The 15,484-nt window shown below is 36.5% G+C and overlaps 1 protein-coding gene across 2 annotated transcripts in view; it reads right to left on the minus strand.

Annotated features, from left to right (window-relative positions):
- Window positions 1-293: 293 nt before the first annotated feature.
- HOMER1 (homer scaffold protein 1) overlaps window positions 294-15,484 on the minus strand; it is a 139,268-nt gene continuing 124,077 nt past the window's right edge. Inside the window, exon 9 of one of the 2 annotated variants that reach the window (XM_027552948.1) lies at window positions 294-5,650. In XM_027552948.1, coding sequence (XP_027408749.1) covers window positions 5,564-5,650 — 87 coding nt within the window. In that variant the 3' untranslated portion in view covers window positions 294-5,563. Of the gene's footprint in view, window positions 5,651-5,728; window positions 8,825-15,484 lie in introns of those variants that run through there. The other variant, XM_027552947.1, reaches the window with a different exon arrangement.

The following is a 15,484-nucleotide window of genomic DNA, read 5'->3' on the forward strand; positions in this document are numbered from 1 at the left end:
CCAAGGACCTGTGCTCTGCTCCATGCTCTGCCTCTTACTTGGTTCATCTCTTAATGGTGCTGCATCTCAGACTCTACAAAATCGATAAAATGGGGATAACAAGAACACTGAAGTCACAACACTGCTGTGAAAACTGGTTGTGAGCTGCTGTGAGAAGGACGTGTGCCATAGACAGTGATGTTCCGTATATTATATATAACCCGGGATTTTAATGCACAGGACATAATCTAAAATAAAGGCTCTGCCAAAGGAGACCAGGACTAATCACTACATAAGAACAATATGAACAAAAGTGGTTTAAAAGGAAGAGTTTATTTGACAATTCACAAGTGATTTGCAAATTTTATGGATTAGTTGGAGCCAAATTTGAAAACCAGAAGCTCCTCTTTTCTTCCTGGAATATCTAACATGCTCTAATTTGTTGCCTAAGTAGTGCAAGTCATGTCTACTCAAGGAATTCAAGCTAATTTTAACTCAAACTAGAAATAAAAATCAAATATACCATACAGCATTCTAAAACCAAGTACAGAGAATATTTTGTTGTTGTTGTCCTCGTTTGAGATCATTTATACCAGAGATAATTTGTATACAGTGACCTGTTTATGAATCAATATGAAAAAGAGTAAGGATCATTTAAGATTAACAGAAATATTAACTCTCTAAACTTTCTACAGCAATGAAAACACAAATGCCATCTGGTCCTAGTGGTGAATTCAATATCAAAATAACACATTTAAAAAAGATACATGTAATACACTCAAGCTTCTAGAACTTGACTTTGAGGAGAGGCGGCTCAGCCACAGAAAAGGTAATAAGCCAAGTTCTACTTGGAAAGAGTGACCCCCCCTCCCCATCCCTATAGCTTTTTAGAAATGACAGCTTCATGGAAAACCAATATATTAACAGAATGGTATGTAGCATTTAATTTAATAATACGTCAATAAGAAAAGTGAAGCTATTTTCATAAACAGCATTTGAGGTTTACAGAAGACAGATATTATCGTATGTTGATCCTATTTCTATATTTTGTTTCGGTTGCACAGTTTTGAGAAATTTCTGATTCACATTAAGAAATGGTAGTGGTTCTTTAATAGTTCACCTTGAAATACCAAGATGCTCTTCAGTTTACCAGAGATATGTTTATGCTTATGTTTATGTTGGCATCTGCACAAAAACAGTTAACCTGGTGCAGATGTTTGCCAGATTTCAACGTTTTAGAAGGTTATAAACTGCATATCTGAGTTTGTTCATTTTTAATTTTATGTTAAAATGTATCAAGCAAATATTAACGAAAGGTCTCAGCAGAACATACTTGGAATATCATTGGCTCAAGGCAAGAGTTGATATGTCAGCGTTTTGAACCTCATGTGAAACCTGGCTTTCTGAAACTCCACCCTGGGCTTCCACGAGTCCCCCGCTCTGGCCATCTACTCAGCACTCTTGGTCATTCCTTCTGTTTCTTTCCAAGCTCTTGTCTTACACCTGGCCCAAAGTAACATTTTCATCTTGTAATCACCCCATTTTCCATGCCCTCAGTTATAATTACATATGCTGACAATCCTCAAATAGCTTATCTCCAGCTCATCAATTTTTCTCCTAAGCCCCAACTAGAATCATATTTCCACTCAGATATTCCACAGGTATCTTACACTTAAAACAGATCTAACCCATCATTCATCTTGTTTTGTCTTGCCTTCAGCAAAACTAAGCCATTCCCCATCTTGAATTCACTGTCTCAGTAAATAGGATTGTTCACCTGGTTGTCCAACTCAAGAGAGCTAGGAATCAGCCTGTATTCTCCTTTTTTTTTTTTTTTTTTTTGCCATCTACTGATTCTACCAAGAAGCCGTACTCATTCTATCTCCCAAATACTCTCTGAATCCATTTCAACTTCTCTATTCCAGCAGAGCCACATAATGGAGCCTCTTAACAGAGACTACTGTGATCTCTAGAGCTATCTAGACTCTATTTTCTTTCTTTGGTCATGCCATGTAGCATGTGGGATCTTAGTTCCCCAACCAGGGATCGAACCCATGCCCCCTGTAATGGAAGCACAGAGTTAACCACTGGACCACCAAGGGGAGTCTCAATACCCAGATTTTTAAACCATGTATTTTAACACTACATTACTTCTCTACAAAAATAATCCTTCAATATCTCCAGATTATTACAGAATAAAACCCAAATCTTTCATGTGCTTAAAAAGTCTTTCCTGATCTACCCTTTGCCTACTCTTCAATCGCTATCTTTTGCCATACACCCTTCCCTAACACCCTATGTGTCAGTATATGAACGCATTCTAATTTTCTGAATGCCTCAATGCTTTCATCCATCCAAGTCTTTGCACATGCCACACTCTCGACAATTCCCTCACACCCCTTCTTACACTAGCTAGCCCCCACTCCTCCACCAAAACTCGGTTGGGGATCACCTCTTCTGGGAAAGATTTCTTGACTCTTCTTCCCTCTGGTCCCCCTCATACTAGGGCTCCTCTCTATCATAGCATTTATGCTCTGTGAACTGTGTTCTGCACCAAAGGACAAGCATCTCTCCTTGCGTTTCTATTCCTGGAATAGAGCAGGTGCTTAACAGATGTTTTAGATTATTTATGTTTTAGGTTTAAGAGAGTTGAAGGCACAACTTAAGAGGCCAATGGATCACTTACAGGTCTGTTAACAAATACTAACCCCACAACTGTGATTTCCCAATGAGATGGCACCTTGCTCCATAAGACTTTTAAATTATTCTAGTTCAAACTCAACCCTTTATTAAAAGATTAAAGATAGAGTTACTGTATGATCCAGCAATTCCACTCCTAGGTATATATTCAAAGAAATGAAAGCATGGCTCAAATACTTGTGTATGAATATTCATTGTAGAATTACTCACAAATGCCAAAAGGTGGAACTGGTCCAAGGATCCATCAAAAGATAAATGGATAAACAAAATGTGGTATAGCCATACAATGGAATATTACTCAGCATTGAAAGGGAATGAAATTCTGATACAAGCCACAGCATGGAAACTTTGAAAACATTAAGTCAGATGCAAAAAAGACACAATACAGGATTCCTTTATATGAGGGCTATCCCCCATCTAAAGTACCCAGGGCCATGAGTTACTTTTGTGGCTGATGGAATGTCTTGATCAACCTGAAGAAGCTTTAACTTCTGTGGAACCAGAACTGGCCACAAAGTTCCCCAGTGCTGACTGCAAAACCCACATCCTGCTTAGCTACTAATTTAGTGTTGGGGGAGGAGTTTTACAGGTTTACAACTTATTTTGCTAGGAACTTTATCACGTAATTTGTCTCCCCAAGACCTTCATAAGTAGTTTGCTACTTAAATTTTACAGACTGAAATTCTGCATATGAAAGTTACTTTCCTTGGATTATCTGAAGTCTATAAATTAAAAAAACTGGAGAGTAAAACATACTGCTAAATATGACACTCACAAAGTATGACCTGCAACTGACTGACAGGCGTTGTGAACACCAAAGGAGGCTGCAGGAAGAAGTTCAAGAAAAGCAAATACAAGATTTATAGTTAGGAAGTGTCCTAACAGAGATATTATAGAGAGGTAAGGCAGGCAAGCTCGAGGGGAAAACTGTACCAGCAACATGAACAAGATCTCCACCTTCGACAGTGGACAGGATAGCCAGACTGACTGCTGGGGAACACAGCAGGTGCAATCATTTGGGCCTTTCCCCTGCATCCCCCCTCCAAAGGAACACCCCTGGCAGGGACCCTATATGCAGAAATGAATATCAAACAGTTAGTGCAGTGCCTGTCACACAGCAGATATTCAACAAACACCTATTTCTATTTGCTTTCATATTGAAGTTGTTGAGAAAACATTTACTTCTAGCCCTGTTTTCTGAAACAGTCATTCCACTTAAGGTATAATAACCCAAAAAGTCATATATACAAGTCATATAGATATGACTTACTATATATTTATGCATATATAGTAACATAGTTATAAAACACAGACAACAAGATAAAATAATGAATGTAGCTAGAAAAAATACCCACAGAAGAAATTTTTCTAAAAACAGAAAAATTTCTCTATATTACAGAATGGGCTTAATTTTGCATTTACTAGGCACCCATTGTCACTTAATTTGGTTTTATTAGGAGAAAGCAGAGTAATCTTTCTGTCCCTGGGTAAATCTGACGTGAAAATAATTGACAAAGTAGGTCAGAATGCCACAGAATGCTGAGTTCTGAACGTGATGTATCATATTAGGTTATAAATCCTGACAGGCAAAAATGAGAGGATCTTTTGAAAGCCTCTGAAATTCATTAGGGCAATCCCAAATTGTTTAGTTAAAAGCAGCAGCAAGGTAGGAAATAGCACTTTACATTACTCTGGCTATCCTGATGTGTCTCAGATTAAAACGGAGGGCATTATGCTCCTACTCTTTGGCTGGTCCTGGTTTCACAAAAAATATCCTCTCCTCTCCCCATACTCTCCTGGTATCCTCTGGAATGTGTGCTTTAATCTAAAAGATAAAAAGGGTACTTACAGAGATGAATGAATTGACTAGAAATCTATTGGGAGCTTATGGCCTTTTCCTATTCTGGGTGCAATTTCTCTCCCTGGATCACCTGTTTTTGGTAAAAACAACTCCGTTCTTTTTTATCTAGTATACTAAGCAGAAATCACGTGGCAGTGTAGTGCTGATCAAGTCTTTTCTTGAGTAAAATTGTTAGTTATTTGAAGCTATTTTACAATATATAAACAAAAAGAGAAAAACATTCATTTCTTCAATTCATTAACTATGCTTATTTCTGTGACAACGATACATCAGTTTCCCACAGAGAAAAACTGCCATAAAAATTAAAGGTCCAATTGACTATACTCCAGTACAAAATAAAAGGCTAAAAAAAAAGGTAAGGTCCAATTTAACATGAATATTATTAAAAAATACATTCACACAATTTAGAGTAAGGTGAACGATAAATCTGTTTCCATTCCAAAATGATCCCTTTCTAGCAATTTTTAAAATGTTTTCTCACATGAAAATTATCTTTACAGCAAATACTGATTATAGCATAGTATCTTACTGGAGAAATGTTTTTCTTACATGTGTCATTCTCAACCACTTCTTACCTGAAAGTTTTCCTCTTTAAGATTTATATAAATTAATTGACTTCACAAAGGATAAAGGAACAATGCTAAGAATCCAGAAGAGAAAATTTCAATGAAGACTATTTCATGGCTTCAATCACAATATCAGGATGTTAAAGTCATTTGATATCAAACAAAAGGATTTCTATAAATAAGAAAGACAATAAACCACTGCCACCAAACAAGTATTCCCTCCGTCTCGCCTCCCGATCCAGAGCTGTCAGAGAGGCAGAAAGGAGAGAGCGGCCGAACACACTCCAGGGTTACGTAAGACACGGAAGGCTGGAGCACGCATGCGGAAGAACACATTTAATTTTAACAAGGCAGACAAATGAGTTTTAAAAGGTGGCGGTGGTTCAGTTGTGAGAGTCTCTTTTAGTTCCACTTGAAAAAATGGTGTAAGTTTTTCCTCTAACTGCTTCTCAATCGTTCAATGACAGCAAAACATTAAATCTATGGCGATGCTGGAGTTCTCCCATAGGGACAGAAGGGGTGCAACTTCATGGCCTTTTGTAATCTGCAGGAAGAAAGAGGGAGGGAAAAAGAGAGGAAAAAGAGAGAGGAGAAACAAAAACTAATTTTCCAGGCAGGGAAATACTTATAAAACCTTTTATGTCAAAGTTAGGATTTCACAACGTAACATACTAATGCAAAATCCAGTAGCACCTGTAAGATTTAAGTAAATGCTGCCGTTACTTAAATGCTTCTTTAAAAACATCTGTAAAAGACTGAAGGAGAAAAAGATAAAGTACATTCTTCAGAGAACAACAAAGGTATTTCAAAATAAAAACTGTATTTTTGTTTTTCTTTTTTTCAGTTGTTTTTTTGTACAAGAATTCAGTCATCATATAATAACTTATACACAATGGGATCAATCTCTGCTCTCCCTCCCTGCGTCACTTCCAGTCCACATGTTCAGGCTATAGCCCCCCAACATTATTTTCTGATAAATATATTACCACAGTTTGATCTAAATATAGATACATTATATAATATTTGTCTCTGGGAAAAAAATCAAATTTTAATATGCAAACTTTTATTTATATAATACAGAAATGGAGAAAATGACAGTAGGCACACGGCCTAATTATGACTTGTAGATGATGATCTCTAGGTACTCTCCTACTGTAAATGAGTGTTTAAAATAGTCTTAATAAGATTTTATTTATATGTGCATTTGTGTCCACCTTATCCCATATACTATACATGTCCAAAGACAATCTGGGAATTTAAAGGTGCAGCCCTCAAGAAATTGTTGAAATCACTAAAAAAAGAAAAAAAGTAGACTCTATTGGAAAGGAAAAAACTCACAAAATTTCCAATTTTAAATTTCATATCAGTAGGAAAATATTAAAAATAATTTTCTGTATATACATATGAGTATATGTATATATTGAATTACACACATGTCTCATATATCAATACAATTCAAGTGGAGACATTTTGGTGACTTATTTTCCCATTAAATGAGAACTATGTCAAAATTTAAAAATATCTTATTACATCATTAAAATAATTCACTTACCATTTCAATAGCTAATACTGTTTTTTTTTCTTTAATTTTTTTAACTCTTCATAACTAAATTCCCTGATCCCTAGTGTTAAATCCCCTATTTAAATTAAAATACGGTGCTCTGTACTCAGAAACTGATGGATAAAGTCACATCTACTTCAAAATTCCATCAATCAAATAAATTTTATTACCTGATTTATCAGAGAAATGGCTCTGAGCTTGTGTACCTAAATTATCCTCCCTACAAGAAATAGGTGAGGAAAATACCCTAAAATAGATGGAGATACATGATATTATAGCACATATAATACATGATGATTAAGTGTCTGATAAAAACTTTTCAGAGACACCTGAAAACTCACTTTAGAAACTAACTTTAGAAACAAACCATTTATTTTTCACTCTAATATAAATTAATATGTATGTATTTATATACATACACATACATATATAAAACAAAATTGTCTGGTGTTGAGTAGCTGTGTGAGTGAAAAAATGGTTACAAATTGATTAATCAGCTTAATTTTGTACTTAACAATTCAATTGTTTGGGGGTACAAACAAAAAGTCAGTGCATTTGTAGACTCCATGGAGTCGATACTCAAGCATACACTTTAAAAAAGAACCCTCCTCAACATCACAAGCATTGTACAGCAAGAATATATGGACTCTGATGCAATTCTTACTCCATAAGCAGACTAGACAGCACTTGACTTACTTTTTAAAATAGCTCCTTAAAAGAAATATATAAAGAAATGCATGTTTGCTAAAAGTCCTTTAAAATTACATCAAAATAACATTAAAACCTGTTCACTGAGGAGAGCCCACTGAATTGAATTCCTCTTTTGAAATGCCTAGTTAACAGTTTAGAATATTGCCTTATGAGGATTGACTAGAGATGTGGTTGGTGTGAAGACCCAGACAGAGTAAACGGCTCCAATCCCAATAGTCCTCTGATTGGCTGCTTGATGGAAATGGATCGCCTTTAAAATAGCTATACACCTTAAAATGATCTATAATAAACAGTTCCCCAACAACCATTAGTATTTGTAAATTGAAATGCATTAATCATTCAGAAAAGATTTCTTGCAAAATATATAAATAAATGTAACTGCATATTCTGTAAATATACTTAACATTGCTAGACCAGACCGTCAGTGACGGGCTGCTATGTTTCAGTACTGTGTGTCAAATTTATTAGAAATTTAAAAAGAAAAATTTTGGAGGGACTCAGCTGCCTTCATTAGTTGGCTTTAAAATGTGTAATAAAATGGGAGACAGTATCTTTTCATAAATACATGGAATCGATATGGAAAAGTAAACTATACAGCAGATAAGATTAGAGAACACCAGAGTGTATCAGAGCGGTCACCAGAGTGAAATATCTTCCAGTATAAAAAAAGGGAAGAACTCTATACACCCAGTTATAGTATGTTTCAATTAAAGATGCAGCTCTCTTTCACTCCTGGCAAGAATTAATTGGTAATGGCACTGCCTTTGGCAGTGCAAAAATATCCTGAGAAATTATTCAGATTACAACAAAAGACAGGGCTTTCATCACTAAGTTTTTGCACAAAACACAGCTTTAGATATCATAAATAAATTAATTTAAAAAGCAGATAACCTTCACTGTGTTGAACACAAAAAGGGGGATGTGACCCAGACATTTGTTAATTCTCCCATTGGCTACTATCAGAAAAAAGGATTGCATTAAGTGTCTATTTATAACTTTCTAGTTAACTATGGCCAATAATATACATGGAGGTAATTTGTAGTTCAAGTTTTTCATCTCTTTTTTTTTTTCCCCAACTAGCTACAAGCTGAATTCTAAAATTTACACTGAAATATACAATTCCAATTTTCAAAAGATCCTCCTCGTGGAGAAGAGATATTCAAATTTTTTTTGTGCAATCTTGATGTGGAGCCCAAACAATCCTATGAAGAGAGACAGTATCTTTTTTAATCAATTGGCACTGAAATTTAACTTTCCTTAGCTGCGTTCTAGTAGCTTGGCCAAGTTATCTCGTAATTCTGTTAGTTCAAAGATTTTTCCATCAAGGATTTCTAACAGGGTCTTCAGGTTATTGCGAAAAGCTTCTTGTTCATTCTGACTTTTCTCCAGACGTTGCTCTAAGTCAGACAGTTGTCCCTCCAGGTCTTTGTTCCGAATTTCTACTTCCTTTAGAAACAAAAGTGTGATATATATATATGTGTGTCAGTTGAAGATTTAAGAAACAATATAACTTTTATTATTAGAATACTGTGATAAGTCCATGCAGTTTGATAATCAGGATGGGCTTCTGAATCTCAACACAATGTAAGGAGGTTTTCAGATTGTGCCATCTAAGAAATCCATGTAGTTTTACTGACTGGCTGCTCATGAATCCATCTGTCCCTGAGCACAAATTTCCTCCTGCCTGCTTCATGAAGGCAACGTTAGTCTAAGTACTTCAAATACCAAGGTGGGGCTGCTGACCCATTTTGCGGATTGGGTACGTCTCATTTCTATTTGTGCCCACCTCCTTCTCCTCACACACCACTGTTAGCAATCTCAAGTGAAAGCAGGCAGAAAAAAAAGACAAATTAATTTTTTCTCTTTCTTGGCAATGCTGGAGAAAGATGACTCTCTCAAATAAGTTTTAGGATCCTCTGAATATGTTAATTATGCTTCGTTTCACCTCAGTATCAAATGAATGTGTATGGTAGAGAACATAGCTCACCTGTTAAAAACTGTAGTGAATACCTGTACATGTAAGAGAATTAGACAAAAGCAACTCCAGTATACTGAGGATTAAGGGAAGAAAACAACGCCAAAAGGAAAGCCAAAGGTTCATGACAACAAAAATTTTTTAAACTTTAAAAACAAATGCCAGAATTCCTGGCGTACTTACAAATGATTTATAAGTTACTATATACTATATCTAAAGGATAGTAGATTTTTAAACAATTACTTAAAGCATCTGGTACATGTTAAACGAAAATAACGGAATTTGAAGCAGTGCACTAACGACAAGGAGGCAAAGCTGTGTGTGTGAAGGTGAATGACGGGAACAAAAGAGCACACAGAAAACAGGAAACCCTCTGGTTGTTGGGGCTACGTACACTTCTTTCCAAAATCCACTCATCCTACAATGCCTGCAAACTTAAATTCTAAGAAAAATAACTGGAAAACTGATTTGAATACATATAGGAAAGGAACCATTGAGTTAGCATTCCCAGCACAAAAAAACATTCACATGTTTAACCAAGAGCAAGCCTCAAGCAAAGACACCACAGATAAGTCGCAAGAGCCTGGGAAAATATAAAAAGAGGGATAGTGCGGCTGTAACGACTTTTAAAGAAAGACCTTAGAGATTTCTAGTCTAAAGTATTTATTATTAGATGTTAACCAGGTTTCTAATCTTTTCCCTTCAAATCACCTACAAGGTGAAGATAAGTAAACTGACAGCTGATTCTGAAACCAATAAGATATTTATAAATTCAGAAGCCAAGTTCATGAAGTCTCAACCATAGGGGAGTAAACAGACCCTGGGATCAAATGTAAGAATTCCACAGCACGCTCTCTGACCTGCTCAAACAAGAAGCTTAAGATCAGAATGTTTCCAACTGTAAAAATAGACCAAATATCATTCACGAGAAAACACCCACTTTACCAGGCATCGCCCAGTTTGCCCTCTAAAGCCATCCTTAAAAAGTGAAAGGCTTCTTTGTTCTCCTTGCCAATCAATGAAACAGCCAAACATTTTCAGTGGAAGCAAGCAAAACACCAAACTCCCCCAGCTATTAAAACTGCACTGTTCTTTTCCAGGACTCTTGTGCTCTAAGCCATTTCTCCGATTGAAGGAATTTCACCAGGCCTATAACAAAAGGGATCCAACATGATGCTGTTGGTGCTGTGGTCTATTCTGAGGCAGAGAATAAGATCCCAGAGGAAGAACAGACAATGTAAGATCAGGATGAAGCAACCTGGTTGGTGGCATGTCCCAGTTCTATCTTCTGTCTATACTTTCCAGCCCTTCTTCGTAACTTTCACTCCCCCTCGCAACTCATTCTTCTGCTTATTATGATTTTTGTGCTCCTATTTCCCTTTCTTCTTTAACTGATATGTGAGTATGTGTCAGGGCACCAAGATAAAGCACTGATAAAACACTGAGGCCAGAACTTGCTAAATCCCTTTGAGTGCTTTCGAAGGCAATAACTGAAAGTATAAAATGCTAGTGGACAGAAGGTCATGCTCAGTATTTGTTAGATATGGAGCCTACAACACTTGAGTGATTAAAAAATTAAACAATTATTACCGCCATCAATGGGACCAGGTCAGGTTCATTTTCTGTAAATTTGAATCGTGCATCATTTAATCTAAGTAAAAGCTACAAAATTTGTCTTTATTGATATCTGATTCACATCTTAAACTCTTACTAGATATATTACTGTCCAATTAGATTATTAAGCTTCACAGAGATCAAACATGATCATACACAGATCATCAAAATAAGTATTAATAATTTAACAGAAAAATGACTAAAAGACACACATATTTTGAAGAAGAGTTACTCAACAATTATTTACTGAGATGTCTTCCAGGTAACTAGGCTCTGAGAAGGAAAGTCTCTCAGTCGTGTCCGACTCTTTGTGACCCCGTGGGCTACAGCCCACAAGGCTCCTCTGTCCATGGGATTCTCCGGGCAAGAGTACTGGAGTGGGTTGCCATTGCCTTCTCCAACTGCAAATGTACAGTTACCTATACCTAGGAGATATAAGCACCAACTTCTCATGGAGATACTTCTCAAGTTCTTACTCTAACTCTTTGCAGAGGGCAAAGCAGGGTTGAGGGGGAAACACAGAAGAGGGAAGAGGAGAATGAACACCCAAGACAACTCTAATAACCCAAAGAAGGAGAAAGGCCACTCAAAGTGCCAAGATGCTGGTAGAAAACAAAAGTCCTGGTGGACCAGAGCAGCCTCCACGAGGCAGCCTCAGTGTACACAGGGCCTGAGGAGGCAACCTGGAGAGGCAGGGTTTCTGGGGAGAGAGGGTAAAAGCAGCAAAAAGGGGACTTCTCTGGCAGTATGGTGGACAGGAAGAAGAAATGAAGTCACTCAGTCACGTCCGACTCTTTGTGACCCCATGGACTGTAGCCCGCCAGGTTCCTCTGTCCATGGGATTCTCCAGGCAAGAGTACTGGAGTGCGTTGCCATTTTCTTCTCCAGGGGATCTTCCCGACCCAGGGATGAAACCCAGGTCTCCCGCATTATGGGCAGATGCTTTAACCTCCGAGCCACCAGGTGGACAGGAATCTGCCTCAATTCCTGGTCTGGGAAGATTCCACCAAGAAGCCCCTGCACCACAGCTGCTGAGCCTGTGCTCTGCAGCCGGCGAGCTGTACCTCCTGAGCCCACGTGCCACAGTTACTGCGCCCACGTGCTGAGCGCCTGCGCCCAACAGCAGAGGAGCCCTTGCTCGCCACGACCTGAGAAAGCCTGTGCACAGCAGGGAAGACTCAGATCACCACAAGTTAAAAAAATAAGAGACCCTTAAAAAAATAAGAAGAGAAAGAGACCCCGGGGGATAGCTAATCCTAAAATAAAAGGTCCTTCCACTGGGAAATTCATTTAGAAAGTCCAAAAATAATAACATGAGCAAAGGTATACCAGGCAGGCATTGTGACAGCCATAGAAAAAGCAGCAAAGAAAGATGCCTTCAGTGCTAAAAGCCGTAACACAATGAAGACGCAACAATTATGTTTATGTACCAAGAAACAAGTACCCATCTTTATAAAGTAGAAACTACAGGAGCTGTAAGGATACATAGAAAAAAATACACTGAAAAGACTTGTTAATATGCTCCTCTCAATATAGGACAGATCAAGAGGAACCAAAAAATGGTAAGGATATAGAAGGCTTAAATTACAAAATCAATAAAGAGCATTCACGAGTTGATCATATGCCAGATTACATTAAAAAAGTGGTAAATTATGTAAAGCAGAAATTACATAAACAAACCCTTGTAATTACAATGCAGTAAAACTAAATCATAAAATTAAAAGACCCTTCCACCAGGATAATAAAACATGTTCCTTTAAACATTTCCAGCATGAAAGGGAAGACCAAATTACAGAATTTTAAGACATAATGACAATGAAAATACTGTCATAATTTATGGGACAAATTAAAGCAATGATCAGAGGAAATCTATAGTTTTAAACACAAATAAATAAAAATGAAAACAAAGGAATTAAATTCCCCTTTCAAAATGCTAGAAAAAAATTAAAAAGTAAATCAAAGCAGGAATAATAAACAGAGGACTAAAAATTCATTAGGTAAAAGACAGAAAAATAGTAACACTGATTAATAAGTCAGAATTTCATTTTTCAAAAAACTTAAAACAGACACGAAAGTGAAAGTGTTAGTTGCTCAGTTGTGTCTGACTCTTTCTGACCCCACGGACTGCAGCCCCCCGGGCTCCTCTGTCCATCTAATTCTTCAGGCAAGAATACTGGAGTGGGTTGCTATTTCCTTCTCCAGGGGATCTTTTGAACCCAGGGATTGAACTCAGGTCTCCCGCACTGCAGGCAGACTCTTTACCAACTGAGCCACCAGGGAAGTCTAAAATAGACATACTATTACTAAACTTAAGAAAGACAAGGATAAAGAACTATATACAATAAGAAAGTATAAGAGTTTCCATTGAACATCTGAAAACGCAGATGAAAAACTTACACAGGCCAATATCTGCAGAGGAAATAGAGAGTAATCAAGGAATTAAAAAAGCTCCAGGCCCAGACAGTTTCAAACGGGGGTTCTCTTAAACTTTCAAAGACTAGATAATTCCAATATGACATAAAATTATTCCAGAGCATAAGAAAATAAAGAAAGCATCCAAATTATCTTATGAAGCTAGTATAACCTTGACACCCAAATCGTATAAATTCAGCCCCCACCTGAAAAAGGAAAGTTACAGACCAATATTACAAATGAATATCAAGTAAAAACTATAAATAACAGGGAACTAAAATCTGACACCACATTAAGAAAATGATACACCACAGCTAAGTGGTATTTATTTTAGGAATGCAAATGTGGTTCAGTTTTAGAAAATTCATTAATAAAATAAACTATATTAATGGATCTGGGGAAAAAATTATGATTATCTCCATTAGTACTAAAAAGGCTATTAACAAAAGTTAACTCTTTCTTGGTAGAAACACTCAAGAAAATGGGAATAAGCCACTCTCATAATATGATACTGGTAAAGCCAAAATTTCAACTAATGGAAAAGTATTAGAAACGTTTCCACTAAAATCAGGACAAGATAAGTCTGTCACCTCCACTATTAACACTGTACTGGTATTTTTAACAGATGTAACTCAACAAGAAACATCAACAGAGCCCTAAGAACTAGAAAAAAAGAAGTAAAATTATCTCTATTTGCAGATTATTTGTTAGTGAATAGATGAAATAAATGACAAAACTAGTTCAAACAATAAAATAATTTACTATGGTAGCAGGATATAAAATTAGCAAACAGAATTCAAAAACTTTCATATACATTGATTTTATAAGCAATAATCAAAAGATACAATGGTAGAGAAAACCTAATTTTCCATAGTATATTAGAAGATAAAATAATTACAAACAAACAAGAAACACTCCAAATTCACAGGATGAAAGTCTTAAAATGTTCCTGAAAAACACAAAAGTAGACATGAACAAGTAAGAAGACATCCTCTGTTCTTGGATAGGATGGAAACCTCATGAAGATATCACTTCTGCTAAACTAGCATTCTAAATTTTAAGCAATACCAATGATATTTTTTTTACAGAGCTAAGTGTTTTGTTGACACCAAGATTGGTACTAAAATACATATGGAAAAAACATGTTAAGAATACATTTAGAAAAATGATGAAAAAGAAAAGCTATGAGGGCTGGTTGACCTTATTCAATATTAAAATATACTGTAACGCCTCTACGAGCAGAGCAGTGCGGTACTAGGAAGCAGGAATAGATATGAGTGACTTAGTAGGACAGAAGAGAACGTCCAGATATAGACCAAGATGCACACAGAAGTTGAATATCTCAAATCTCTGGGAAAAGAAGATAAAATTTTAAATAAATGGTAAAGAAATAACAAGACAGACATTTGAAAAAGGATAAACTTAGATCTGTATCTCACACCACACACAAAGGACAAACCCCAAGGGAATCAGAGATCTAAGTGTAAAAAATGAAACCACAGAAGTACTAAAAGGAAATATGGATGGATTCCTATATGATCTGAGTGTGGAACAGAGTCAGAGCAATAACCAGGATTTCACACTCCAGAAATGGAAGCGGTCAATTTTCATTCCAATCCCAAAGAAGGGCAATGCCAAAGAATGTGCAAATTATCGCACAATTGGCTCATTTCACAGGCTAGCAACATAATGCTCAAAATTTTTGAAGTTAGACTTCAACAGTACATGAACAAGAACTTCCAGATGTACAAGCTAGATTCAAAAAAGGCAAAGGAACCAAATATTAAATTGCCAACATCTGTTGGATCATAGAAAAAGCAAGAGAATGCAAAAATAAATCAGCTTCATTTAACTATACTAAAGCCTTTGACTGTGTGGATCACAACAAACTATGGAAAATTCTTAACGACATGAGAATACCAGACCACCTTAAATGCCTCCAGAGAAACCTGTATGCAGGTCAAGAAGCAGCAGTTAGAACCGCATATGGAACAATAGACTGGTTCAAAATTGGGAAAGGAGTACGTCAAGGGTGTATATTGTCACTCTGCTTATTTAACTTATATGCAGAGTACATCATGTGAAATGCCAGGCTGGATAAATCA

The sequence above is a fragment of the Bos indicus x Bos taurus genome, chromosome 10, assembly GCF_003369695.1.
Source record: "Bos indicus x Bos taurus breed Angus x Brahman F1 hybrid chromosome 10, Bos_hybrid_MaternalHap_v2.0, whole genome shotgun sequence".
NCBI lineage: Eukaryota > Metazoa > Chordata > Mammalia > Artiodactyla > Bovidae > Bos > Bos indicus x Bos taurus.